The sequence below is a fragment of the Spermophilus citellus genome (genome assembly GCF_964194105.1).
Source record: "Spermophilus citellus genome assembly, chromosome: X".
NCBI classification, from domain to species: domain Eukaryota; kingdom Metazoa; phylum Chordata; class Mammalia; order Rodentia; family Sciuridae; genus Spermophilus; species Spermophilus citellus.
The window spans coordinates 4297258-4323904 of NC_138190.1; the positions used below are offsets into that span (position 1 = coordinate 4297258).

At 47.6% G+C, this 26647-nt stretch overlaps 1 protein-coding gene across 1 annotated transcript in view; it reads right to left on the reverse strand.

Moving 5' to 3' along the window:
• ANOS1 (anosmin 1) overlaps positions 1-26647 on the reverse strand; it is a 155884-nt gene that overhangs the window by 112280 nt on the left and 16957 nt on the right. The window contains exon 2 of the mRNA XM_081276515.1: positions 22317-22364. Coding sequence (XP_081132641.1) covers positions 22317-22364 — 48 coding nt within the window. The remainder of the gene's footprint in view (positions 1-22316; positions 22365-26647) is intronic.

Sequence of the window (26647 nt, forward strand, 5' to 3'; positions counted from 1 at the left end):
ACAGGAAGGAGAAGAGTCCTTGTGGTCTTTAAGGATTTATCATCCATAACAAGTTGTCAAAGCCCCGGTTACAGAGCAGGGAACCCCCTTCCAGGAGATGCAAGAGTGTAAACACTGGAGTCTCCGCAGTATTTCCACTCTCCACCTTCTGAGGGGTTCAAGAGAGGTCACCGAATTTGCCTAAGGAAAGATCTTCCCCGTCTCTATGAATGAGCATCGTCTCATTTAAATATTTAACACTCAAACAACGTATTTATCCCCGAAAAGTGGGTCACAGCATGGAGAGACCAGCGGTTGCTCGTGAACAAGCGCAAAGGATGTTTTTCCCTTCTTGTTGTTACTGAGGGACACGGGGCAGGTTTATTTTCAGAATCGTCATTTCCTCTTCTTTAAGAAAAGGATCATTCTGAAGGCTTGACATTGAGTGAGGAAACAAACTTGAAGGGTTGCCCAGATCTACTCGGAATTGCACATTTTTATTGTCTTAGGAAATACTTTTGCATGCTTATAAAAGCCAAAGTTGTGTCAGATACATCAACATTGATCCATACTATGATGCCACATATTATATGTATATATATACATATATATTATTTATTAATATTTATTTTTAAAAGAGGAATTAATTTTTTTAACTTTTAAAAAGTTTGTTATTCTTATTCAAAAATTAAAACTATACATATATGTCTATCATGCACGATGTTATTTTAAAACCCTGTTCATTGTAAATGGTGAGATCAGGTTGATTGAGACATGCATGACGTCACAGGCTTATCATTTGTAGTGAGAACATTTACAACCTTCTCTCTCTCCTTCCCCCTCCCTCCCCTCCCTCTGTCTCTCTCTCCCTTCCTCTCCCTCCCTCTGTCTCTCTCTCCCTCCCTCCCCCTCCCTCCCCTTCCTCTGTCTCTCTCTCCCTCCCTCCCCCTCCCTCCCCTCCCTCTGTCTCTCTCTCCCTCCCTCCCCTTCCCTCTGTCTCTCTCTCCCTCCCTCCCCCTCCCTCCCCTCCCTCTGTCTCTCTCTCCCTCCCTCCCCTCCCTCTGTCTCTCTCTCCCTCCCTCCCCTCCCTCTGTCTCTCTCTCCCTCCCTCCCCTCCCTCTGTCTCTCTCTCCCTCCCTCCCCCTCCCTCCCCTCCCTCTGTCTCTCTCCCTCCCTCCCCCTCCCTCCCCCTCCTTCTGTCTCTCTCCCCCTCCCTCCCCTTCCCTCTGTCTCTCTCTCCCTCCCTCCCCTTCCCTCCCCTCCCTCTGTCTCTCTCTCCCTCCCTCCCCCTCCCTCTGTCTCTCCCTCCCTCCCTCTCCCTCCCTCTGTCTCTCTCCCTCCCTCCCCGTCCCTCTGTCTCTCTCTCCCTCCCTCCCCCTCCCTCCCCCTCCATCCCCTCCCTCTGTCTCTCTCTCCCTCCCTCCCCTTCCCTCCCCTCCCTCTGTCTCTCTCTCCCTCCCTCCCCCTCCCTCTGTCTCTCTCTCCCTCCCTCCCCCTCCCTCTGTCTCTCTCTCCCTCCCCTTCCCTCCCCTCCCTCTGTCTCTCTCTCCCTCCCCTTCCCTCCCCTCCCTCTGTCTCTCTCTCCCTCCCCTTCCCTCCCCTCCCTCTGTCTCTCTCTCCCTCCCTCCCCCTCCCTCTGTCTCTCTCTCCCTCCCTCTCCCTCCCTCTGTCTCTCTCTCCCTCCCTCCCCGTCCCTCTGTCTCTCTCTCCCTCCCTCCCCCTCCCTCCCCCTCCCTCCCCTCCCTCTGTCTCTCTCTCCCTCCCTCCCCTCCCTCTGTCTCTCTCTCCCTCCCTCCCCCTCCCTCTGTCTCTCTCTCCCTCCCTCCCCCTCCCTCTGTCTCTCTCTCCCTCCCCTTCCCTCCCCTCCCTCTGTCTCTCTCTCCCTCCCCTTCCCTCCCCTCCCTCTGTCTCTCTCTCCCTCCCCTTCCCTCCCCTCCCTCTGTCTCTCTCTCCCTCCCTCCCCCTCCCTCTCTCCCCCTCTCTCTCCCTCCCTCCCTCCCTCCCCCTCCCTCTCTTTCTCCCCCCTCTCTCCCTCCCTCCCCCTCTGTCTCTCCCTCCCTCCCCCTCTCTCTTCCTCCCTCCCCCTCAGTCTCTCCCTCCCTCCCTCCCTCTCTCTCCTCCCTTCCCCTCCCTCTCTCTCCTCCCTTCCCCTCTCTGTCTCTCCCTCCCTCCTCTCTCTCCCTCCCTCCCCCTCTCTCTTCCTCCCTCCCCCTCAGTCTCTCCCTCCCTCCCTCCCTCTCTCTCCTCCCTTCCCCTCCCTCTCTCTCCTCCCTTCCCCTCTCTGTCTCTCCCTCCCTCCTCTCTCTCCCTCCCTCCCCCTCTCTCTTCCTCCCTCCCCCTCAGTCTCTCCCTCCCTCCCTCCCTCTCTCTCCTCCCTTCCCCTCTCTGTCTCTCCCTCCCTCCTCTCTCTCCCTCCCTCCCCCTCTCTCTTCCTCCCTCCCCCTCAGTCTCTCCCTCCCTCCCTCCCTCTCTCTCCTCCCTTCCCCTCTCTGTCTCTCCCTCCCTCCTCTCTCTCCCTCCCTCCCCCTCTCTCCCTCCCTCCCCCTCCCCCTCCCCCTCCCCCCCTTTCTCCCTCCCCCAGGTTCAACAGTACCATACATTGTCATCAGCCCTGGTAACTGTGCTCCAGAGGTCTCCTGAGCTGACCTACCTGGGTGACACTTTGTACCCTTTGCTCAGCCCCCCCCCCAGATTCCCTTGGTACCTTCTCCACCCATTGGCCCTCACTCCCGCCCACTGCTCTGTGGCTGGGCACAAGCCATCCCTGCTGTCCTGCCCGGGGAACTTCACTCCCACATTAGAGAATCGCACCTGGAATCCACAGGCTCATGCCGACAAGGGTTACCAGCTCACACACACAGCAGGGAAATGCCCTGGCCTCAAAGGTCCCCAGGGCCTCCCACTGGGGACTCCAGCTGCTAATGCCCAGGACGGTGCCTATGAATCCCTCCTCTGTCAGCCCAGCGCCAGCTCCGTCAAGAGGCTGTGGAGGAGGGCTGGCGGAACCGGTGGGGAGTGGATCCACCCATGCAAGAGATTTCCTTCGCCCAGTGACCTGAGGTCAGTGCTATTACCTCCCAGCCCCCGGTGCGGGTGGGGGGTGCATTTGTTCCCAGCGGGTGTGAGCCTTCCCTGCAAGCCTGGCTGCACCCCCTGGGGGGGCGGGAGGAGGTGAGCAGGACAGTTCATGTCCTGTCCCCTGAATAAAGTACTGAGAACCAGCCGCCCTGCAGGATTTGTTGGACGCACAGCCTGTTAATGTATCAACTGGGGTGTTGGACCCGGACACCAGCCAGATCCTGCTTCCCAGGTGAAGGCTCAGTCTGCTGTGGGGCGGGAGGTTGGAGGGGTGGGCAAGAGAGCAGCTAGGGCAACCTTGTCCCCTCCTTGATTCACCCTTCAGGCACCGATTCGGTTAACAGGACTCGGTTCTCCTGCGTGGTTGACAGCTGTGCGTTTAATAGACAGGTTTTCATGGCAGCTAAAATCTGGTGGTATTGCCTACGCGGTGGATTTATTAGGAAGGGGGTGGTGTTCTTTGTTTTTGCAGAGTGACGAGAGATTTTTGCACAGCGTTGATGTTGCTTTGAAAGCATGCACAACAATGCAGTTCAGCAGTCAGACCGCTTTCCGCCCACGAAACTACAGCCTTCACCAGGTCAGGAGGTCTGCAAGAGGGGTCAGAGGGCTTTTCCAAATGCTGTCAGAAAACGCACCCTAATTTGGACAAGAAGATCCTGATACCTTAGCTTTCAAGAGGAGGATGGAATTAGCATCACCCACGGGATTTTGAAGGACTCGCCTACACCCCACACGCCTCTCCTCTTTCCAAATTGACTTCTCTGTTCTGGATTTTGAGAGTTTGGGGGAAGGCCGAGGAAGTTCTGTTATGCCTTGAAATGTGAAACAAAACCCATTCTCGTATTTGGAAAGGCTCTCTTTCATGTCCCCAAGTGGCTTGATTCATTTTTGAGGCTGAGTGCTGGTTCCCATGGGAGATGGAAGGACCAAATGTTCAGACGCTCGCAGAGATGAAAGGGTGGGGGCAGCCTCGGGGAGCTCTGAGGACTCGCAGGAGCTTCACACCTCGACGACGGGGCGGCGGCCCCGACCCAATGTCCCCAAGAGAAGCCATTTCCCACCCCGAGGAGCTCTCTTTCCAAAGTGCCCGCCCCTCATTCCCTCTCCTCTCAAGGTGACAAATAGCCTTTCCTCATGTCCCAAAGGCCAACAGTAAACTTCACAGGCTCAAACCAAGCAGAAACCCAACCCAAGAGCCTTTTGGCTCATTTCTTTGTAACAAGACACTCAGGGTCTGGAATTATTATTTGACGTGAGAAGAATCTTCGAGACTCTTTCCCTTCCATGTGATAGAAAAACCAGACGACTCGGTGCGCCCGTCTGGGGTGAGATTGCAGAAACCATTTCACGGGAGCCTCAACTAACTCATCTGTCCTCCAAAAAGTATTCTTGTTAAATACTTTTTTTAAGAGGTGGGGGGAAAAAATACCTCCTCGGCCTGTTTTGCTGTTTGGTTAGCATTCCTGTGATCCTGGGAAGTCAGGCTGAAAATTCACAAGTTTCACGAATAAAATAAGAACCAGCCCTTAAAATAACAACGGTTCCCATCGAGTGATGTTATCGGCTTTATCTCTTCTTTAGGGCCTTAACCACAGAGGTGATCCACATAGTATGCATGGAAGTGAGGAGTTTGCACACACCCCATTTGTGGGAAATTTGTCATCTGCACCCCCAATTCTGTGCGACGTCTCTAAAATATGGACACCTCAGAGGAACTCCAACTGGATGTCCCCAGGTGAACTGTAATATTCATAAATTTCAACTCCCCACTAGCCTCTCCCTGTTCTCCCTTCCCTTCCTGCCACCAGGATCCAAGGGGCTGTCGTCATGCCAACAGAGACTCCTTCATTCTTCCCAAATACGATGGGAAATGCATATGGCGGCCACCAAAGGAGGTGCAGAAAATGAGTTCCCGTGTGCCTGGGCAACACAACATCCCATCCGGGAAACGAGCTTTTCAAAGTCCAAAGGCTGTGGGTCTGGCACCCCCCGGTGAGCACAAAGCTCCTTTCAAAAGTTGACACAGAAAAAGAGACTCCCGCGTATCTGAAGCACCAGAGACTCTCGGGTGTTCTGTCACATAACGTATTCCACATTTTCATGAGCATCGTTTTCAGTGGTCATGCACGCACTGACCACATGCTGGCGGAGACTCCCGTGCGGAATCTCGAAGGAGTTGCTAGAATCCTTCACTTTAGGCAAGGCATGGTATGTGATATGATAGTGACAAGGTGTCACTATCACTCAGAATAATTTCTGCTGTAGCTCTATTCGAAGATACTCCTAGAGATGCACAGTTGGACAGGAAAGAACGAGGGACAGACGTAGCTTCTCTCTGCAGGTGGAGCCAGAGGAGATGCAGGTCTGAACCAGGAACCCAGCACCATCATCGAGGTGTCTAAACACGAGAAGCCCAGAAATTTCCATCTCAACAACCCGGTTCAGGAATACTGGGGTCCTCTGTCGTCAGCTTTGCTTGCTGTGGACCAAAATACCCAACGAGAACAGGAAGGAAATATTTATTGGGAGCTCACGGTTTCAGAGGTTCCGTCCATACATGGCCGACTGCATTGCCCTGGGCCCAAGATGAGGCAGAACATCATGGCAGAAGGGCCTGGTGGAGAGAACCTGTTCAGCTCGTGGTGGAGTCAGGAAACAGAGAGAGAGAGGAGGAGGATGAGCCACGGGGTGACGCGCCCTTCCAGGGGCAGCCCCTAGTGACCCACCTCCTCCAGCCACGCCCCACCGGCCTACAGTGAGCACCCGTTCAAACGAGGGTGGACTGATGAGGTCGGGTCTCACGATCCGTCATTGCACCTCCAAGGTTAATTCTGACATTCACAACACAGGAGCATTCGTGGGGCACCTCGTGTTCAAACCATAACCGAGACCCTAATTGATATGCCCTGACTTCCATGAGCAAAATGCTCTTGTGGACGGATTTGTTTATTTGATGCAAGAGCCAACCAGCCACCTTTAGTTGGTAGGGCCAGCAAATCTTTGCAAGTGGGTGCTGAGCTCCAGTGCGTCTGGTTTAATGTTGTAGATTTTAATTTCTTCCCCAGGTTAATTCTTTTGGCTGAGAGGGTATCATGCAGCTTAACCATCTCTCTGGCCTTTCCTTTTAAAGTCGAAGCTAAGAAAAACCAAGGTGCATATATCACATTCTGTACATTGATATAAGCTACTGCAGGAAAAACGTCTTCCCAAATCCAAAAAATAAAATGGCGGCAATTTTCATGAATGCCGTCGCATTGGCCCATAAGTTGCGTTGAGCGGTTGGGAAAGAAGTCCTCTTGTTTAAGGAGCTGTTGTTGTAAAAATCGACCCGAGAGTTTGTGAAGACTCACCACTAACTAACAATTCAACAAAGCATGGAGAATCATGTCTTACTTTATTTTATTTTTGGTGTAGTGATCGTACATATCAACAGGATTCGGTGTGATATTTCAACACATGCTTAGAGTATACAGTAATCCTTTATCCAGACTCCCTTCACCTGCCTTCCCCCACACCTCGCTCTTCCCAACCCCTGGTAATTATTCTTCTGCATGCAGGTTGGTTCTGTTTGACTTCAACGTAGAAGAGGGAATATGTGGTACTCATCTTTCCACACCTGGCTTATTTCAGCTAAAATAATGTCCTCTGGTTCAAGCCATTCTGTTGCAAATAACAGGATTTCATTCTTTTTCATGGCTGAATAATATTCCATTGCATACGTGTGCCATGTTTTCTTATTCATTCGTCTGTTGATGAGCACCTGGATAGATTCCACATCTTGGATATTGGGAACAGTTTTGCAGTAAACATGGGCATGCAGGTTTATATCTCTTTGGTATACTGACTTCTTTTCCTTTGCACATATGCCCAGGAGTGAGATAGCTGGATCACATGGTAGTTCATTTTTAGTTTTTGAGGAGATTCCACACTATTCTCTATAACGGCTGTACTCAGTTCCATTTCCACCAACAGTAGAGAGGGCCCCCTTTAGCCACATCCTTACCTACATCTTCTATTTGGTTTGTTTGTTCATTTTTGGATCATAGTCATTCTTGCTCCATGAAGAGAGGTGATATCTCACTCTAGTCCCCAGGGAAAGAGCCAATTAAAACTACATTTTCTTTATAACTTCCTTTCTCCCCTTTCAAGGTGGATCGTGGAAAACTGAGAGACAAAAAGGGGTATTCAGAGTCTTGAGTGCTGGCCTGTTTCTGAAGTTGTATATTGCCGACTTTGAAACTTGATCCAAGGAGACAAGGGTAGAAGAGAAAGGTTGCTAGCTCCCAAGCCAGAAAACCTGGGCCCCACTCCTATAGGGCTGGGGATGGGGCTCCGTGGTTGAGTGCTCCTGACTTTAATCCCTGGTAATCCCTCCCCCACCAAAAAAAATATTCATTACGGCCGGCTACAGTGGTGCGTGCCTGTAATCTCAATGGCATGGGAGGCTGAAGTAGGAGGTTCACAAGTTGAAGGCCAGCCTCAGTAACTTAGTGAGACTCTGTCTCAAAATTAAAAAAAAATTTGTGGGCTGGGGTTATAGCTCAGTAGTAGAGCACTTGCGTAGCATATGTGAGGCACTGGGTTCGATTCTCAGGACCACATATAAAGAAATAAAATAAAGGCCATCGGCAACTAATTTAAAAATAAATAAATAAATAAAGAGAGCTGGGATGTTGCTCAGTGGTTAAGCATCCCTAGTACCAAAGTAAATAATAAATTCATGAATTCACATATTAAGACAGACAAACCACACACACCTTCCTCTGACATTTCCAGCCAGGTAACTCACTCCCAATGGTGGTAACTCACTCCTGGTGCTGGGGGCTGACCACGTCCAGCACCATCCAGGGCTTCCACACACCTGGGGCCAGAAGCACGTGCCTCTTCCACTTGTGAAAACCAAAAACACCCATGTCCCTGGACATGGCCAAATGTCCCAAGGGAGGTAAAGTCCCCTCCAGTTGGAAAGCTGCTAGACTAGCGGATGAGGAAGTGAAATTTGAATGGCAACTGGTTTAAAAGAATTGGAAGTTCAATGGCAAATGCGGTGGGTGGTGACCACGTGGCCCAGCACTGTCTTCCGATTTACTGAGGTTAGTAGAAAAAGCCAGAGGGTTCACGATTATGTCACAAAGTTCATGATGTCCCCCCCCCCCAAAGGGCTGGGTGGGTTACCGCCTTCAGCCTGGGTTTTCTTTCCACCTAATTGTTTATTCTCTGCCTGCGACTTGGAGCAGCCAGGGCCTCCCAAGCCCAGCAATGCATAAAAAGTTTCAGAAGTCATAATAAACGGGGAGTAGGCTCCGCGGGGGCTTCCCAAGCAGGCCTGCCCCCCACCCAGGGCGTAATGAGAGGGACAGACACCCATCAGTCGTGGGGTCCCCATCGCTGACTGTATTTTGGTCCCTCTAGTGCAGCTTCTGTCCACGTCCACAAGATCCACTTTCCATCCCGTAGCCCAGAAGGGGAACTGTGGGCTGCAGCGACCCAGTGCATGTTCCAAACCAAGGGAGAGTTTGCAGGCCCCCGCACAAGCAACGATCAATGTTTGAGGAGCTAGGAAGGCTAAGTGCCCTGAGTTGATCATCACCCGTCCTACACAGGCATTGAGTACCATATCTCAACCCGTAAAGACACACAGATGTATGTCCTTTTAAAAGCTTTCGGATTTAGCTGAGTTGTGCTGGTGCACGCCTGTCATCCCAGCCGCTGGGGAGGCTGTAGCAGGAGGATCGTGAGATCAAAGCCAGCCTCCGCCAAAGCGAGGCCCTCAGCAACTCAGTGAGACCCTGTCTCTAAATAAAATGCAAAATAGGGCTGGGGACGGGGCTCAGGGGTCGAGTGCCCCTGAGTTCAATCCCTGGTACCAAAAACAAACAAATAAACAAAAAACAACAATACCAAAAAAAGCTCCCAACAACGACAACAAAAAAAAAAACTTTCAAACTTAAAAATTACAAAAAGTAGTTTCAAGGGTTATTCCGATATATTGAAGTTTGGTAAATATCCATTTCGTCCAAGGAGTAAACACAACTCCGTATAAAAAGGGACAGTAGTAGCAGGTGAGGGGATCCTGTAAGTTACCAAGGTTCCCTCTGTGAGCGCCAGTTCCGAAGGAAGATCAGGTCAAACACATGGGGCTGCTCTGAGTTTTGAAGGAGACTGAAATTCAAGAGCCTGAGTTGCTGAGGGCCTCGCTTTGGCGGAGGCTGACTTTGACCTCGCCATCCTCCTGCCTTAGCCTCCTGAGCCGCTGGGATGACAGGTGTGCACCACGGCACCCGGCTGTACCCAAGTTTTCTAAATGAGGAAAAGAATGGCTCTATTCCTGGGTTTTGGGGAGAACCGTAAGGAGGTCTCGACCAGTCCAGGTTCTCCACCCACTTCACGGTCTCCAAGCTTTGAGCCTCTACTCTGACCTCAGCCATGGGAGCCCTAAGATACAGGAAAGAACAAGGTCACGCCCTGCCCAGCCAGGAGTTATAACCTAGCTCCTAGCTGTGACCTAGCTCCTCTACTTGAGCAGGTGTCGATCCATCGGAGCAGACAGAACATAAACAAGTCCCCCAAACTCCAGACTCTGGTGCAGAGGAAAGAAATCCGTAATGCGATCACATACCACGGGGGCTCACCCAGACTCTGTGGGTCATATAATGTGGAAAGACAATCCCCCGCCCGCCCGCCACCTCTCAGTGAACCAAAAGAGAGCAAGATAAACAACCGCGAGGACCAAACAAACCGTCAGGCATCTCTGAGATGCAAGGGGTTTTCCCAAAGGACTCATTGTTCTGAAATCATTCATAGAAACAGAAAACGGACCTGCGGGATCTGGGAGAAAGTCAGTGGGGAGTTAGAGTTTAATGGGGACAGACATTATATTATGTACATTTATCTCAATAAAAAGTATTAACAGCAACCGGGTGCAGTGGCGCACACCGGTCATCCCAGCAGCTCGGGAGGCTGAGGCAGGAGGATCAAGAGTTCAAAGCCAGCCTCAGCCAAAGCGAGGCACCAACCAACTCCTGTTTTACATACACTGAGGCTGCTGCAGCTGAGCCACGTGGATGCTGCTAGGGATCTGCTTCTAGGAGCTGTAGAGGTCTCTGTTGACTCGGTCAAACTCTTGCTTCTCAAAGCAAGGTTTGTGGACCACCAGCCTCACCAGCATCTGGAAGCCTGTTGGAGATGCAAAGCCTCGAGCCCCACCTGACCTGCTGAATTTGAGTTTGTATCTGCACATGGTCTCCCAGTCATGCACTTTAAGATTTGAAGAAATTTGCTCTAGAGGAGTGACCACAAAGGTGGATCTTGGCACAGGGCATGTCAATCATCTCTCTGAGCTTCTTTGACTGGGAAAAGAACTGGGGTGTCGTGGGGGGGATATAGGCAAAGTCAGAGGGTTGGCTGGCGTCAGGCATATGCAAAAAGGTGAGTACCCTGGGGAGGATAACATACTAACTGAGAGAGAAACCACTTCTAGCAGACTATTGTGCATATACTATATGTGAAATAAACACCACCCTGTATTTCATGCAAAAAAAAAAAAATCACATCATTCCATCCAGCTTAAATCGTAGCAAGCAGTTCTAAGTCAGATTTCTAGTCTCCTAGTGTTGCAAGAGAATAGCGTTTCTAACAATGTAATACACAGGTTAAAGACTGGCTTGGGCATGCTAAAAATCACTTTTCGTGGGTGTTGATCTTCATTTTAGATGTGGAGTACATGAATAAGAGTTAAATCATGAACCATTACTTGCAATATTTGCAAGTTCATAAAAATGTCCAATGAATAAACAGAATTACGGTGGTCAGTGATTCTCTGAGGTGGTGAGGTCACTTGCAGTCTGACCTCGAATTCTCTCTGCCCTCCCTGGAATAGGAGGACTTATCAGTGACAAGGATCATGAAGCACCATGACTCCACCAACTCAGGGTCCACCATATATAAACAACAGCAAAACCGTAAATAAATAAAGAGAGAGAGAACGAGAGAAAGAGAAATGAATGTGAAATTAAGGACAACTGCTTGCTAGCACAGAGGAGAGACTCCATGATTGATCCTAGGACTAATGGAATATAAAGAGAGGGAAAGACGTAGGGATAAAAAAATGATCTGGCCTTTGGAGAAAAGGAGAATTTCCCAGGAAAAAAATCACCCACCTGCACACACATTTGCAAATACAGATTAAAGTAATGATTGTAACAAGAAGAGCCAAGACGGTTAACACAGGCTGTGTAACAGGTGCTATTGCAGAGATGAGATGTGAGCTAAGCCATTAGCTCTTCATTAAAAAAAAATCATTATGCGGTCATTGTTGGTATCATCTCTGGTTTTGTTTGTTTTTATTTTAAGATGAGAACACTGAGGCGTAGAAGGCAAATTCCGTCTTCCAAGGTCCTCCCTCCCCTAAGTAGGAATTACAGGCTTGTCACGTGTTCTATACTACTGTGCTGTCCCACCTCTCCAAAATGGCCCATGCAAAAGCCAAGAGGTAAGGCACAACATGCATGCTGTCAAGTCTGGAAAAACTGTCCAATCAGGATGAAAAGAGGAAGTGAAAACATACTTGGGAATGAACAAGGATGCACAGAGTTGCCCAAGAGTGAAGGACACCCGAGTAGGTGCTGAGCATCAGACCTGAGCCTGATCCTGTGGCACCAGCGTGCACAGAGATCCCCTGGGCAGTGCTTGGTCTTAGACCCCAGCTCCAAGTCCCGGAGGGAGGGCTGGGGCACCTACCCTTCAGCATCACCCTGAGGGATTCTTGCACATGCTAAAGTTGAGAGGCAGTACTCTAAGAATTGGGGGCCCTAAGTATGACAGCAAAATCAGGGGTGGTTGTACTAGGACATTTCAGGGAGAAGCATTTGAGTGATGTCCAAGGGGATGGCAAATTAGCTTGAGATTAATCCAGGGGATTTTGCAGATGGCTGCACTAAAGGTAAAGGAAAGAACAGGTTTTAAGTGGGATTTGGAGATTTTTAGCTTGAGTGATTGAGAGAACGTTCATGATTTTAATTAATATCAAGAATCCAGAGAAGTGCAGGGTTGGGGAGACCGAATTAGCATGCTGTCCCAGGCCACCAAGAGTGGCAATCACAAAGTCCCTCATCAGGTCACTCACGCCAAACTCTTTCTATCATGCTGCCTAGCACCTCTCACCCAAACGGAAGGCGACGTGGGTTTAATTCAGGACACAGTAACATTCAGGGTGCAGGGGTTTGGAGCCGAAATGTCCCCCAAAACACTGTGTATAAAAGACTTGGTCTCAGCGTGGTGGCACACACCTGTCATCCCAGTGGCTCATGAGGCTGAGGCAGGAGGATCCCAAGTTCAAAGCCAGCCTCAGCAACAGCGAGGCACTAAGCAATTCAGTGAGACCACGTTTCTAAATATGATGCAAAAAGGGGCTGGGAATGGGGTTCACTGTTGAGTGCCCCCGAGTTCAACCCCAGTACCCCCTCAAAAATGAATAAACAGAAGGCTTGGTCTCAAACCTGCGGCACTATGGGGAGGTGCTGGGCCCTTTAAGAGGAGGGGCCTAAAGGAAGGAAGTTAGGTCATTGGGGGTTTGGCCTTAAAGAAGACTTGGCTCCTCCCTCCCTCCTTCCCTGCCTTCCTCTGTACTGTTCTGAGGACATGAACAGGGAGCCCTGCATGTGCCCCTGCACAGGCCCAAAGCAATGTCACCAAGTGACCTTGAGCTGACCTGCTCCTGTAGGACTTGGTGACTGGGAAGGAGGAGCTGCAGTTGTATTCTTTAAAGCATGCTGAGGTGCCATCTGTGCTGCCACACAAGGTTGATGGAATATCCCGCAAGCCCAGGGAGAGGGCAGGGAATAGGCACCATGTGGGTCTCATCCAGAGAGCCAACTCTGGGGGCCTGAGGTTAGGACTGTGGGGATCCAGCACAGCACCCCACAGAGCCCTGCAGGGGTCCCTCTCCCAAACCACACCACTTCCTCCAGCCAAATACCACCTTAGGACTGAGCAGAAAATCATCTCAAATGCAGGGTTGACTTGAGTATCCTCCTTTACCAAATGGAAGACTAAAGGTCCAAAGCAGGTTCCTTGGATTTCTGTCTCAAAAGGACAGAGGAGTGGGGAGACAGGGTGCCCAGCGTGCCCCTGGAGGAACCGGCCTGCATTCAGAAGGCTTCAAATACAGCAAAGGCTTGCATTTGGGGTGAGGCTGCCCGGGGGCTTGCAGCCACTGCCTGCCTTTGCAGACCTGGGGAGGAGCTGTGAGGCGGCTCCGTGCACCACTTTGGAGATGGCTGAGATTTACAGTTGATTAGGCTGCATAGTTCAGTGGCTTTCTCAAAAGATTCTAGGAAGGGATTATTTCTGTGCCCAAAGAAGCCCCAGAGAATAGGGGAGGCTGCGCTGCGCGGGCCGTAAGGTGAATTCCCGGGACTGGGTACACTGTGCTCAGTGAAGCAGATAAAGCAAAGTTAAAGAAGCATTTAGCGCTGCAGAATGCCAGGCCTTAATAAGTATCTTTTTTTTTTTTTTTTGTGGAAGGATTTAGGAGGAGGGGAGGGTTCTTCTTAGAGCGGGCTTTATTTCCTCATACAAAAAGGGAAAACGTGCATACAGTTGGATGTAAAAAGCCCCCAACTCGCATGCCTGCCCCCTGGGTCCCCAAGGCAAAGTTGCTGAGCGCACGCTCCAGACGCGGAGGCATGAATCTTCCCAGTCCCCAAGTGACTGTGAGGCTTCCCTTGGGAACGGCGGCTCATTCATCCAGCGCAGACCAAGTTCAGCCCCCTGGGCTGTGAGAAGCGGGAGTCGCGCGGCCATCAAATGCTGCACGGTCACCAGCCAGCGCGCCCAGACAGCGCGCGTCCCCAGGAAGATCTGAGGTGGCCTCTCCAAGATGCTCCCGTCCAGGCGCACGGGGAGAGTTCTGCAGAGGGTGGCTGCAGGCTGCTGAGCTCCACAAAAGCTCTGTGTTTGCACATGGCAGGGGACATCCTACTCCAGGGCCTTTCCCAGTCTTATGTGCACGTTGGTACGACATAAGTCACTTGCCATGAATTACATGCAGGTTGTGGGATGGGCCAGTGTCACCGTTTGCTGCCTTTCAAACCATCTCAAACCCTTCTCCTGCTTCAACGTGGCAATAAAAACAGCATCCCCCTCCCTGCCCGTGTCGCCTGAGTGGCATTACCATTGTACTTAAAGAAGTTGAACCCCGGTGGATCAATATTTATCTCCAATTTTCAACTTGGACTCCAGGAACCTGGGGCGGGGTGGGGGGGGACGCAGAGAATCAACATAAACATTGAGTGCTCACAATAGCAGAGAGAAAAAGAGGGAGAGAAAGAGAGAGAGCGAGCGAAAGGAAGAAAGAATCTTTTACAAAAGCAGACCCTTAAGTCACTCTTTCCCCCACACAAATGGAAAATGAACTGGCTGCCATTGGGGGCTTCGCTCTGAAAAGGCCCGGTGGAGAGAGGTCCTTTCTTTATTGTGTCGATTTAGAGACTATTCTTTGACCTCTGCTATTTATGACGGGGGCTCTGTGAAGACGGGGCCAAACCCCCTCGCCTCGGCTGGCCCCCAACCAACAAAGGGTGTTACCGCGGCTGGAGGCGCCTCATTCCCCATCCGAACACGTCCACACAGCGCTCCCTTTCCGTCATTTACGCCTTTCTCCCTTCTTTTAATTGCCAGAGCCTTTACCCACCCAATTTATAAGAGGTTCCCATTGCTGCTTTACAACCATGGGGTGGTCCCCAAATCACGACTTTGCAGCTGAAAGAAAGACCCGGGTTCTGAATACAGATGTCTTGTCCCTTCAGTGAGTGGGACTGTGACGTTTGGTGCCAAAGGGTTCATGGAGCCATTTTTGATTGTCTTTTTAAGAATATTTTTAGTTGTGGATGAACACAATACCCTTATTTACAAAACGTACAGGATCCATAAGAATGGTATTTGTACCTGCCTGATGGATGGGTTGTTTCAAGACGGTGCACACTTTGATTTGGGTACCAGAAGGATGCAGTGAGTTTGATAAGCTAGCTCTTGGGAAAGCCCCGAGTGTATGGCGGCATTGGGACACTTCAAGGTCATTTCATAGCTTGCAAACTTCATTTCACTGTGGAGCGAAAGGTCTAAACAAGGACGTTAGTCGGAGGAACAAGGCAAACCCACTTCCAGATGCCCATCAAAGAAAGTCAAAAAGGGTTTGTGACGGAAATCCCCCTTAGAAAAAAATGTTTTTCTTCTCTTTCCAGCTCAGAAGAGAGCAAAAAAGTTCAGCCTCAATGGTAGATGACACATCTATGTCTAAATAACTTCACACTGAACAAGGAGTATAAAATAAATGCCCGGCTTAGCCATTAAGCGTGCGCACAACACACACACACACACACACACATATTACCCAAACAACAGCATGCTTTGGGCAATGGGCTAAGGATAGGCTCTGACCTAAACTACTTGAAAAACAAGTGAAACAAAGTAGCTGAAAGTCATTATTTATGAGACGAGTCCAGTTGTTCTCCATTCGAGAGATAAAAGTCCTGAGAAAGGCACATGATGTTTCTCGATGATCATTAAATCCATAGTCTTTCTTTCAGTCAAGTTGAACGGCAAGACAGTGTCCATGTTAAAAAATAAATAAGGCCGGGTGGATGGTGCACGCCTGTAATCCCAGCAGTTTGTGAGGCCGAGGCAGAAGGATCACAAGTTCAAAGCCAGCCTCAGCAACAGCAAAGCGCTAAGCAACTCAGTGAGACCCTGTTTCTAAATGAAATAACAAAATAGGGCTGGGGATGGGGCTCAGGGGTGGAGCAATCCTGAAGTCAATCCTCGGTACCCAGATAAATAAATAAAATGAAAACGTAGACTTATTTTCTTATAAGGACTACTCTTTTATGGCTACAGGGACATAAAGTTTCCAGACTATGCACAAACACAAGTTGAGTTTCCTAACACAGATTCTTGGGCGTAATTAGGGTTTCAACAGAGAGTTTTTGCTCCTGTGGAGAATATTTGTGCAGTGATGCTCATGGGGATGGGTGTACAACACAGTGCATCTCATGCTCCATGCTCCCAGATGCTGACCCACCCAGCCATGAAAATCCAAAGTCATCTCCTTTCCCAAACATGAGGGTCCCCAAAGCTCAGTCTGCCTGGGTGCTTCTTTGCAGGGACCATCTGGATCCCTTACATCTTCCAACAGTGGCTGAGCTGCATGCCCCGCAAGCCTGCTGATAAACACCTTACAACTTCCCAACATCTGTCAGGCCGGGACCGCCCCGCAGTGGGACTCGATTCTGAGGGTTTTGACATGGTCCACACACACTGCCCTTCTTCAATCGTGAACCAAGTCGGAGATTTCACCGGCGTCTTCCTTCATCCCAGGGAAGGGGAAGTGAATAGTAAGCGCTTCGGAAAGAATGAGGACTCAGACTTACACGGGGGAGCTTGCTCCCTTCCACCGTCTGTCCTTTGAAGTTGACAGCAGGGGGAAGAGTCTCACACCCGCAAAACAGACGTGGAAAATCAGAAACACATTGAGCCTTTAACTTGTCACTGATGGGATTTGGATCTGCAAAGGACCCATTCTTTGCCTTCAGTATTGACTGTGTTACCTACCTAGCGGGGAGCGGTGCTCGGTCTTTTAGCAGAGAGACTAGTGTGGAGACCCACATGACCTGGAATGCTCCCGTCCTGCAGGCTAAAGATCACCCACGTGCAAACTAATATGTCTGATGAAAGTCCCCAGCAGGCAGGCGGAAAACACTTACATAACGCCAACCTAGGACACCCCTGCAGGTGCATTCCTGCGGCTTTGACAGATGGAAGGGGGGGTGCGGCACCTCTCCAAATGCTGAAATCCTGAACCCACCCGTGTACTTGCAGAATCACTAGTAGGCACAGGGCTGGAAGCTTCCAGAAGTTTCTCTCCCATCTCAGGACTAAAAAATTCCTTTACCTCGTAAGAAAATGGCACGTGTGCTGAGTACCCACTCTGGAAGGTACTTTTCCCCCACATTGTCTCTACATTAGTTATGCTAGTATAATACTGTATTAACGCTTTTTCTAGAGAAAACTATTTGGAAGCTCACACACGCCCAAACCATTTCTTCCCCCCACCGCCTCCTTCTTTTTAGGTACCCAGATGGAACCCAGGGGCGCTTAACCACTGAGCCACATCATCCTCAGCCCTATTTACTTTTAATTTTGAGGCAGGGTCTTGCTAAATTGCCGAGGCTGGCTTTGAACCCGTGATCCTCCTGCCTCAACCTCCTGAGTTGCTGGGACCACAGGCATGCACCAGAATGAGCAGGAAACGATTCATATACAAACCATCAAGAAAATTAAGTCTGTCATGGGTTTAAGGAAATCCTGGAATATTTCTTTCTTCTCTTCTAATACTATCACATCATATTTATTTTCTCCTAGGCAATCAAGACATGATCTTTCCTTGAAAAAATATGGACGTTGGCATCCAAGGTAAAGAAGAATTCATTATATACCACTGAGAAGTTTTTAGCAGGAAACTGGATGGATGCTCTATCCCAGAGGGGCATGAGCCTGCACTTCTCTTTTGAGCCTCTGTGAAAGGTGGGTCTGCCTGAGAGGCGGTTCCTAGCTTCCAAAACCAGACCAGTACATGGGATAAGGGATGCTTGCTCCACATCAACTTTACCCTTGGATTTACCACTTAAAGTCAGGGAATATTGCATGAATGCAGGAAGCATCATAAGAGGCTGAAAGTACATAATGCCTCTGAAATTTTGATCCATGGTTTATTGGCACCGCAAACCAAAACAGATACTCCGCTTTGTTCTTGGGTATTTGGAGATGGAGCGCATTTCCATGTATGTCTGTGGTTTCGTTTTGCTCTCGAGACATGTTTTCCTTGGGCTTTATGGATTTACTGTTATTATCACATAAATCTTTGAACGCATCTAATACGAAACAAAAGCCTTCAACAGTCACATGCATCTGTGTTCCAGAGGGTTGACCCTCGTCCAATAAATTTCACAGATGTCAAGTGAATCTGTCCAGATGTTCTCGAAAGCAAAACCAATCTTCCTCACCTCTCAATTGGGCTCTGAATCAACCTGGAAAATGACCAAGAATTTGGAGGGTAGCCCTTGGAGGAACCGAACTCCCACTGAGATCAAAGCAGCAGCGCACGCAGGCACCAAGAGGAGTCCCTAACTCCTGCTTCAATACACAGACTCAAAACCCAATGGGAAGCGGAAGTCCAGCCATGGAGATCCAGCCCAGAGGAGGAAAGAGGGGGCTGCAGGCTCCCACAGAACAGTGCACGGACATTCAGGGAGCCACTCTCAGATGAACGGTGTTCGAAGTTTATCCAGAGCCTACGGTCGAAGCAGTTTCCACCCAGTTAATCCATTCAAGTGGATTAATCCACTAATGAGGTTACACCTTTTATCACCCAGTCACTTCTCCTCTGAACTTTCTTGCATTGTCTCACACATGAGCTCTTGGGGGACTCCTCTGAGCCAACAACAGGCACAAAGTACCCATGCGACCAAGGACAGCCTGGGTGCTTAGTCTGGGTGACCGGGAAATGAGGTGTAGGGTACAGGCGGCAGGATTCCACTGCTCTGTCTGAAGGGTCTTTCCCGGAATCAGTGGAGGTGAGAGTGTCTGGAGCAAGAGTAGGGTCTGGGACACCCATGAGTATGTGCTCAGGTTCATCCGGGGGAGAGAGATGGTGGCAGCGGAGGAGATAAGCAATTAGCAGGGGCAGAGTGATCCTGCCCTGGAGGGATTCTGAAGGAGACCTCGCTGGTTTCTCAGATAGTAACCACAAGTCACTTGCAAGTGTGAGGTGTCTATCAAACATTATGCAAACCCTATCTTATAATATCTCATAAGAAAATCACACTGTGAGCCAGGCACAGTGGTGCATGCCTGGAACCCCAGCCGCTCAGGAGGCTGAGGTAGGAGGATCGCAAGTTCAAGGCCGGCCTCATCAATTTAGCAAGGCCCCAAGCAACTTAGTGAGACTGTGTCTGTAAATAAAAAGTAAAAAGTCCTGGGGAAGTGACTCAGTGATTAAGTGCCCCTGGATTCAATCCCTGGCAAATAATAATAATAATAAGGCTGAGATGTGGCTCAGGGATTAAGCATCCCTGGGTTTGATCCTTAGTACCAAAAAAGAAAAAGAAAGAAAATCATATTGTAATGAAAACTACACTGAGATTCCATCTCACTCCAGTCAGAATGGCAATTGTGAAGAATACAAACAACAATAAGTGTTGGCGAGGGTGTGGGGAAAAGGTGCACTCATAAGTGGCTGGTGGGACTGCAGATTGGTGCAACCACTCTGGAAAGCAGGATGGAGCTTCCTCAGAAAACTGGGAATGGAACCTCCATTTGACCCAGCTATCCCACCCCTCAGTCTATACTTAAAGTCAGTATGTATAATGACGCAGCCACATCAATGTTTATAGCAGCACAATTCCCAATAGCTAAACTATGGAACCAATCTAAGTGCCCTTCCACTGATAAATGGATAAAGAAAAGGTGATGTAAATACACAATGGAATATTACTCAGCCTTAAAAAAAGAATGAAATGATGGTATTTGTTGGTAAATGGATGGAGCTGGAGAATATCAGGCTCAGTGAAATAAGCCAATCCCCAAAATCCAAAGGCTGAATGTTTTCTCTGCTATATGGATGCTAATTTACAATGGGGGTGGGGGTGGGAAAGAATAGAGGTACTTTGGATTAGGTACAGGGTGGTAAAATGAGGGGAAGAGGTATGGGGTAGGATGGACAGTAGAATGAATGGGATATTATGACCCTGTGTGCATGTACGGCTATACGACTGGTGTGATTCTACATCATGTACAGCCAGCAGAATGAGAAGTTATACTCCATCTATGAATGATGTATCAAAATGCATTCAATTGTCATGTAGAACCAATTGGAACAAATAGAAAAATATGTTAAAATATTTAAAAATCATTGTCAACCTTACTTCTGTGTTTTTTTAAATTGTTCTGTCTCAATATTTGTTTAAAATGGACTTTTTAAAATTGTTGACCCAAATGCAACACGGTACTGGGTAGACAGGGACCTAGACCTCAGGGTTATCTCTGCTTATTGTTGATTGATTCCAGGACCGTAATCAAATGTGTGCATTCCTATAAAATATATTCTATAAAATAGAACTTAGTAACCTAAGGATGAAGAGGAAAAAAAAAAAACTATACAATATCTCATGAAACTCCAGAGAAATGCACATTGTGATCTTGTGTTCTTGTATCCAGTTGTGACAACACCCAAGGAGATGAAGTTTGGTTAATATGTAAGGTTAGGATTCCCTAAGATCACAAATGAAAGGTAATTCCTAAACTTATGTTAGTTTTACAGTGTATTCCATAGTTTCTGATGGAGTTAGCTGTGAATTATTGATCCATTCTTGCTTTCGTGCAAAAGAAATTGACTGCTTTTCCTGGAAAATTCAAAGACTGAAGTCAAATCTTCATGATTCAGTTGCAAAATATGGCTTAACAATCTATGATGCCATTTTCTTTCATTGCAATGTTTACGTAAATATGTCACATGACCCTCTTCTATTCAAATGACCTTCAAGTCTGAAAAAAAAAAACCTAATTTCTTGATGGGATAATAAGAAAACGAGTGCTTAAATAAGAAATACACTGGTAAAACAAATTATCATTCATGTAATGTTCAACTACTCAAAACAACACTTTTGAAATTTATTAAGTCTCATACTAAGACAGACAGATAAGTAGACAGACAGATTCCAAAAGTTCAATTTGCAATGATGACATAAATAAATTACCCCAAATTCCAGCTGAAGAATGAATTGATATGACTGACACCAGGAAATGACTTATCAGAGCAAATGTTTAGGCTATTCCATAAAGAGAGTAAATGGATCCTAAACCAGATTTCATCTCTGTTTCAGAACTACACAGTCAGAGGTAAGCAGAGCAGATTCTCACCCACTCACTTCACATAGCACGAGGAATCCTGTCCACTTTTAAATAACCTTGATGCACATTAAACGACACAGTGTGTGCAGAATCTGCAGTTTAGAAATATTATCCTTCTATCATTTAAGACAATGTGTCTAAAAGACCTTTCAAAATAGTCATGTTACACACACATGTTGTTTCAATATTTGTATGTGCTTCTCACATGAAATTTTGGTTATGCAATAAAAGATTCTTCAATTTTTGGCTCAATAGTATCATCTGTGAAATACACATATTTAAACACTAGTCTGATTCCAACATGGCTGCAATTATTTCTAAGAAGCTTGCAAGTATTGTTATTCATATAATCTGAATATAAAACCAACTTCAGACTGACTAAACTACCACTGTGTGTGTATGTGTGTGTGTGTGTGTGTGTGTTGTGTGTGTGTGTGTGTGCATGCACGCGAGTCTGATTTGTAAGATTGTGATGTTTGGAGGAGAGTTTTTAAAAATTATTCTACTAAACATATAAAAAGTTTATAGTGTGTGTGATTGTGTGTGAGTGCTTGTGTTCAGCAAGAAAGAAAATTTTAAGAACATAAAAGACCCTTTAATTAAAGAATCAAATTATTTAACCAGAAATTCCTAGAAACCAATCAAAAACTACTTACAAAATAACACAGGAGTAAGTAGAAGGCATTAAATATTCTGGTCTAACTGGAGGGCATTTCTCCTTTAAAAACTTTTTTTATTAAAAACATAAAGTTATGCACGCCTGTAATCCCAGCAACTCTGGAGGCTGAGGCAGGAGGATCGCAAGTTCAAAACTAGCCTCAGTAAAAGCGAGGCACTAAGCAAATCAGTGAGACCCTGTCTCTAAATAAAATACAAAATAGGGCTGGGGGTGTGGCTCAGTGGTGAGGTGTCCTTGAGCTCAATCCCCAGTGCACACTCCCCTTAAAAAAGTTATAGGGAGGTGACGGTACAGCTCAGTGGCAGAGCATGTGCTTAGCATGAGCAAGGACCTCGGTTCAATTCCCGGCGTGCATTTGCACACACATAACACAGAATAAAGAGAAAATGTGATAGAATATTAAAGCCTCTACCTTGATTGCAGTGGTGGGTACACTAGTAGACCACGCACATGATGTCAGGAGATTATCTGTTCCAATGTACGTGAAGTGTCACGTGTAACCACTAGTAGAAACTGGATGCATGTGATTTCTCTGCGCTCTGCAACTTCCTGTGACTCCCCATTCCAAAATTAACAGCTGGTTACAGTAAGAACACAGTTGTAGGAAACCTACCTTCGAACATTGCTTGTGATTCTGGCACCAAACCAGGGAGCCGTTATTCTGCAAAAAAGAAAGAAAGAAAGATTGGACCCATTTAATGATTTTCTAATTGTGTATAATTTAAAGATATTTACTTTTTAAAAAGACCCATCTTGCAATGTTGATGCGTTTCTAAGGAAGAAAACATGTTTCTAAGGTAATGGCTACTTTCGTCATCAACTTTATGATATAAATAAAGACATGAAACACGGACGATTCCAAGATGTCTAGAAGGGAAGAGGGTCTGAGCCAACTCTCACGGTGTGTGGAGCCACGAGACACAGACTCCCAGGGACAAGACCAGTAGGCATTTTGTTCAGAGTCAGCAGTTTTGGGAAATGTACAAGTTGGGCATCTTGGAGGCTTTTGAGCTCAGCCAAATGACAATCATGAGAGGCAGAGCTCATAGAGTTCCTGTGTGAACACCGTGGAGTGGTCGTGCGTGAACCTAGATCATACAGCCTACGTCACGCCCTGATGACAGGGTGTAGCCTTTGCTCTTGGGCTCTGCAGCATGTCACCGTACCGAATGCCACAGGCAATTGGAACAATCCTAGTCACGAATCTAAACATATCTGAGTATAAATGCGGAACCTTCAAAGTAGGTCACATTGAGTTTTCAATTCAACTGTCACCGTAGGGGACCGCCATCGTGATTGCAATCTGTTGCTGACCTTTAAAACCTCCTTCTGCGGCATGTGATGGTGTGGCTAAACCACGAAGCATGCGTCACATTCACTTAATAGATAACACCCTCCGGAGCTTACTTATTATCCTGAACACATTTCCACCTGGGAACCTCGCATGCACCATAACTAACATTTTGGACACGACTTCCCTCTGCCTGTGATATTACAAGTTGGACTGTGCCCGGCTGGGGTGTCAGCAAAGCTAGGAAGAAACCATCAATGGCCCAACAGGTGAGGCACCATGGTGTCCAGTTCTCTGAGGTTCAAGGGTGGGGGTGGAGTTAGGTGGCCCATTTCCCAGGTTAGAAGCTCTAGACTTTGGCCTTGAAGAATGTCCGATGAATAGAGTAGTAGTGCATGATCTCAGTGGTAAAGCGCCCCTGAGTTCAACCTCTATTATTCCTCCTGCCAAATAAAATAAAACCATAACTGAAGGTCTCCAGTGCCTTCTTCTCAGCTTTGGAGACACCAAGATGAATTTACTGAGATGCTGGTGTCCCCTGTTTGCTCTGGGCGCAGTTGGCTCCTGCTGGGACTTCCAGGGAACGCACCCATCTGAGCACAACCTGGCCTCACGGCGAGAGTTTCACACTCATTATTTGGGGTTGGAAAGCAGTAAGGCTGGGTCAAGGCCAGTCCCCCACTCAGTAAGGAAAGCCACAATCCCACACAGGGGTGAGACTGGCACTGGGTTTTGGAGGAATGCCCAGGGTTTCCAATCTTGGAAGGGAGAGATAAGAATGGACATGGATGGTTTTGAATATTCTATGTTCGGGAAGCAGTAGGTCATGATGTAGCTCAGTGGTAGAGTGATCACCTGGCATGCCCAAGGTCCTGGGTTCAATCCCCAGCACTGCAATCCATCAATCTGCCCATCAGATTGGTGGGTTGGGTGGAGAAGACGGGAGGAAATCAGGTAAATGGGTAGAAAGTAGATTATAGTGGATTTGGACTTATCTCTAGATATTCACTTTTTTTTTAATTTAGCAAATGTCAGAGGGTTAAGAAAAATAAAAGACAAGATTATATCCATGAGAAAGGCATGGAATACCTTGTTTCCTCTGCACCCTGACTGTACAGAGAGTGGAAAAACTTTAACAAAAAACACAAAAGAACCCTGCAAAGATCACCATCGGCACCGGGACCCTAGTTTCCCAATGCAAACCCTCTCCCCGCCCCACAAACCCCATGCTCTGCAACCTGCTGGTTCCTACATGCCCACCCAAATGAAAAGGGCCCGTAAGCCCCAGAGCCCAGCTGTTACGTTGTTACATTTTATTGAGAATTAATACCAATGCATTATCTCAATCAGGGTAGCTTCACTGTAAGCAAAAATTCCCTCTCACATTAAATAAAAAGCTCTGTCCTTATAAAGAAATATTTGGGGCAATAGCAAGCAAGTACTGAAGATGATTATGATTGGTGAAGAGAGTGTGCTTAAGACGATTAAAGAGAATCCATGCAAAGATTTACAAAATGATTGGCAGGAACTTAGATATGGGGGGGAAGGGGCCCACTATCATTATTGGGTTTTATTGGGGGGGGGAATACCAGGGATTGAACTCAGGGGCACTTGACCTCTGAGCCCCAGCCCCATCCTTATTTTGCATTTTATTTAGAGACAAGGTTTCTCTGAATTGTTTAGCACCTCTCTTGTGCTGAGGCTGGCTTTGAACTCGAGATCCTCCTGCCTCAGCCTCCCAAGCCACTGGGATGACAGGCGTGCACCACCCAGCCCAGCTCCATCATTATTGTTTTCAGGAGTAGAAGAATGATCCCACACTTAACATCTCCCTGCCGTAATGGATAGCACTCACCCTGGACTCTCTGATTCCGTCTGATCAGTGAGATTCAAAAGCATTCATTATTGCAAATACAAAAATACAGTCTTTGCAATACAAGGGCTGACTCTCCTGTTTTTTTCTCCCTGGGTGGTAGCCGCCTCTCAGCATTTGCCCACACTAGGAATGTGCAGCCGCTTAGTACTTTTGCTTCATTTCCAATTTGACTAGCCAGCATGAATGATCCACAGGCTGTATATTTTACCATCTCTATTCTGGATTTCTTTTAAAAAAAAAAAAATAATAATCATTTGTTAATTGCAAGGATTCTCCAGTACATCATTTGTCTTTTGGATTTATTCATGGAGATTGCTCTACAAAGACATTTGCCACACACCCACCTGCACCCGCGCGCGCGCACACACACACACACACACACACACACACACAGACACGCCCCCCCCACTCACTGCGTCACCGCACCCCAGGGGAAGCTCTCCCTCCTGCTACAAGAGCCTTCACCGGCACAGCCACTTGACAAGGAAAATAAAACACAGCATTTGCAATAAAGTCTTGTTCTGGCCTCAGGCCAGCCCAGGCGAAGCATCAAAGTGCCTTCGAAAGAGCTTTGCTGGCGCATCATTACCGTAACCTCCAGGTAGGATCAGACAGGGGGACTTCCATAATCACAGAAAGATTACATCCTGCATTTTGTTGGTTTAACCAGATCAAACATGAACGCCAGTCCAGCCAACTTTCAGTTTCTAGAAGTTCAACCGGCTGCACCCGGCTGTGATTTCAATGACATTTTCAAAGTCTCTCCATCTCTAGCCCTTTTGATTTTTTTTTCCCTTAAAGAAAAAAATAATTCTTCAAAAGCTTCCAGCAAAGAAAACACTCCATTCACTCAAAGACACCCACATGGGAGGGATCAAGATGAATGAAAACTGGTTATCTAGATACAAGCATTTGAAAAGAGAATTATCAACCATCTCGTGCACTGTCTTTAGTATAACCAGAGGTGGAGGAACAACAGAATCTGCCTGCGGTTTCGAAAATACTAAACTGTGGACAACCAAATCGATGCAAAGAAACTGCCCATGACCAGCCATGATTCTCCATTGACGATTTTGTTACTATGTAAAATGCTTTTTTTAAAAGGAAATAATTAAAATGGAGAGATCCATTTGACCCTAAATATTTTCCTACTAGCTTAGAACCATGGTATAATATAATTTGCTTTTATTTATGATGTTAAGGGTGTTTTTTGCTGTTGCCAGAGGTCAGGGGAGAGAGAAGGAAAAGGCAGAGAAAAGAGTATTTTTTTTTTTCTTTTTAAGTGCTGGGGATTGAACCCAAGGCCTCAGGCACGCTGAGCATATTCCCCACCATTGAAACACACTCCCAGCACCCTTAGTAAGACACACCCAACCTGAAACACCTAGAGTCCAGCAATATCTCCGGCTCTTCCCCAGCTCTCTCACCCCTGGCTGAGTGCCCAACAAACAGAGACAACCATCTTAATAAATATTAATTGAAGGGAGGGGGGGTTCATATAAAGGAATTTAAACTTCAGTCATTATTCAATCATAAGAATTAAAGAAATAGAGTGGGCTGAACCCACTTCCCATTTTCCCTGTAGCTTTTAGGAAGTAGGTCCTGTATTTTGTTTCCTACAGCATAAATGTCCACCAGCTTCAGCAGGAAAATGCAGGAAATGGAACCAAAGTTTGCCTTTGGGGTCAAATACAAGCATCTGAGAAATAATCACCACCGTCCTGTATTCCCAGCGTCCAGAACCATGAACAAATCAACTTCTACTCTTGATCAATGA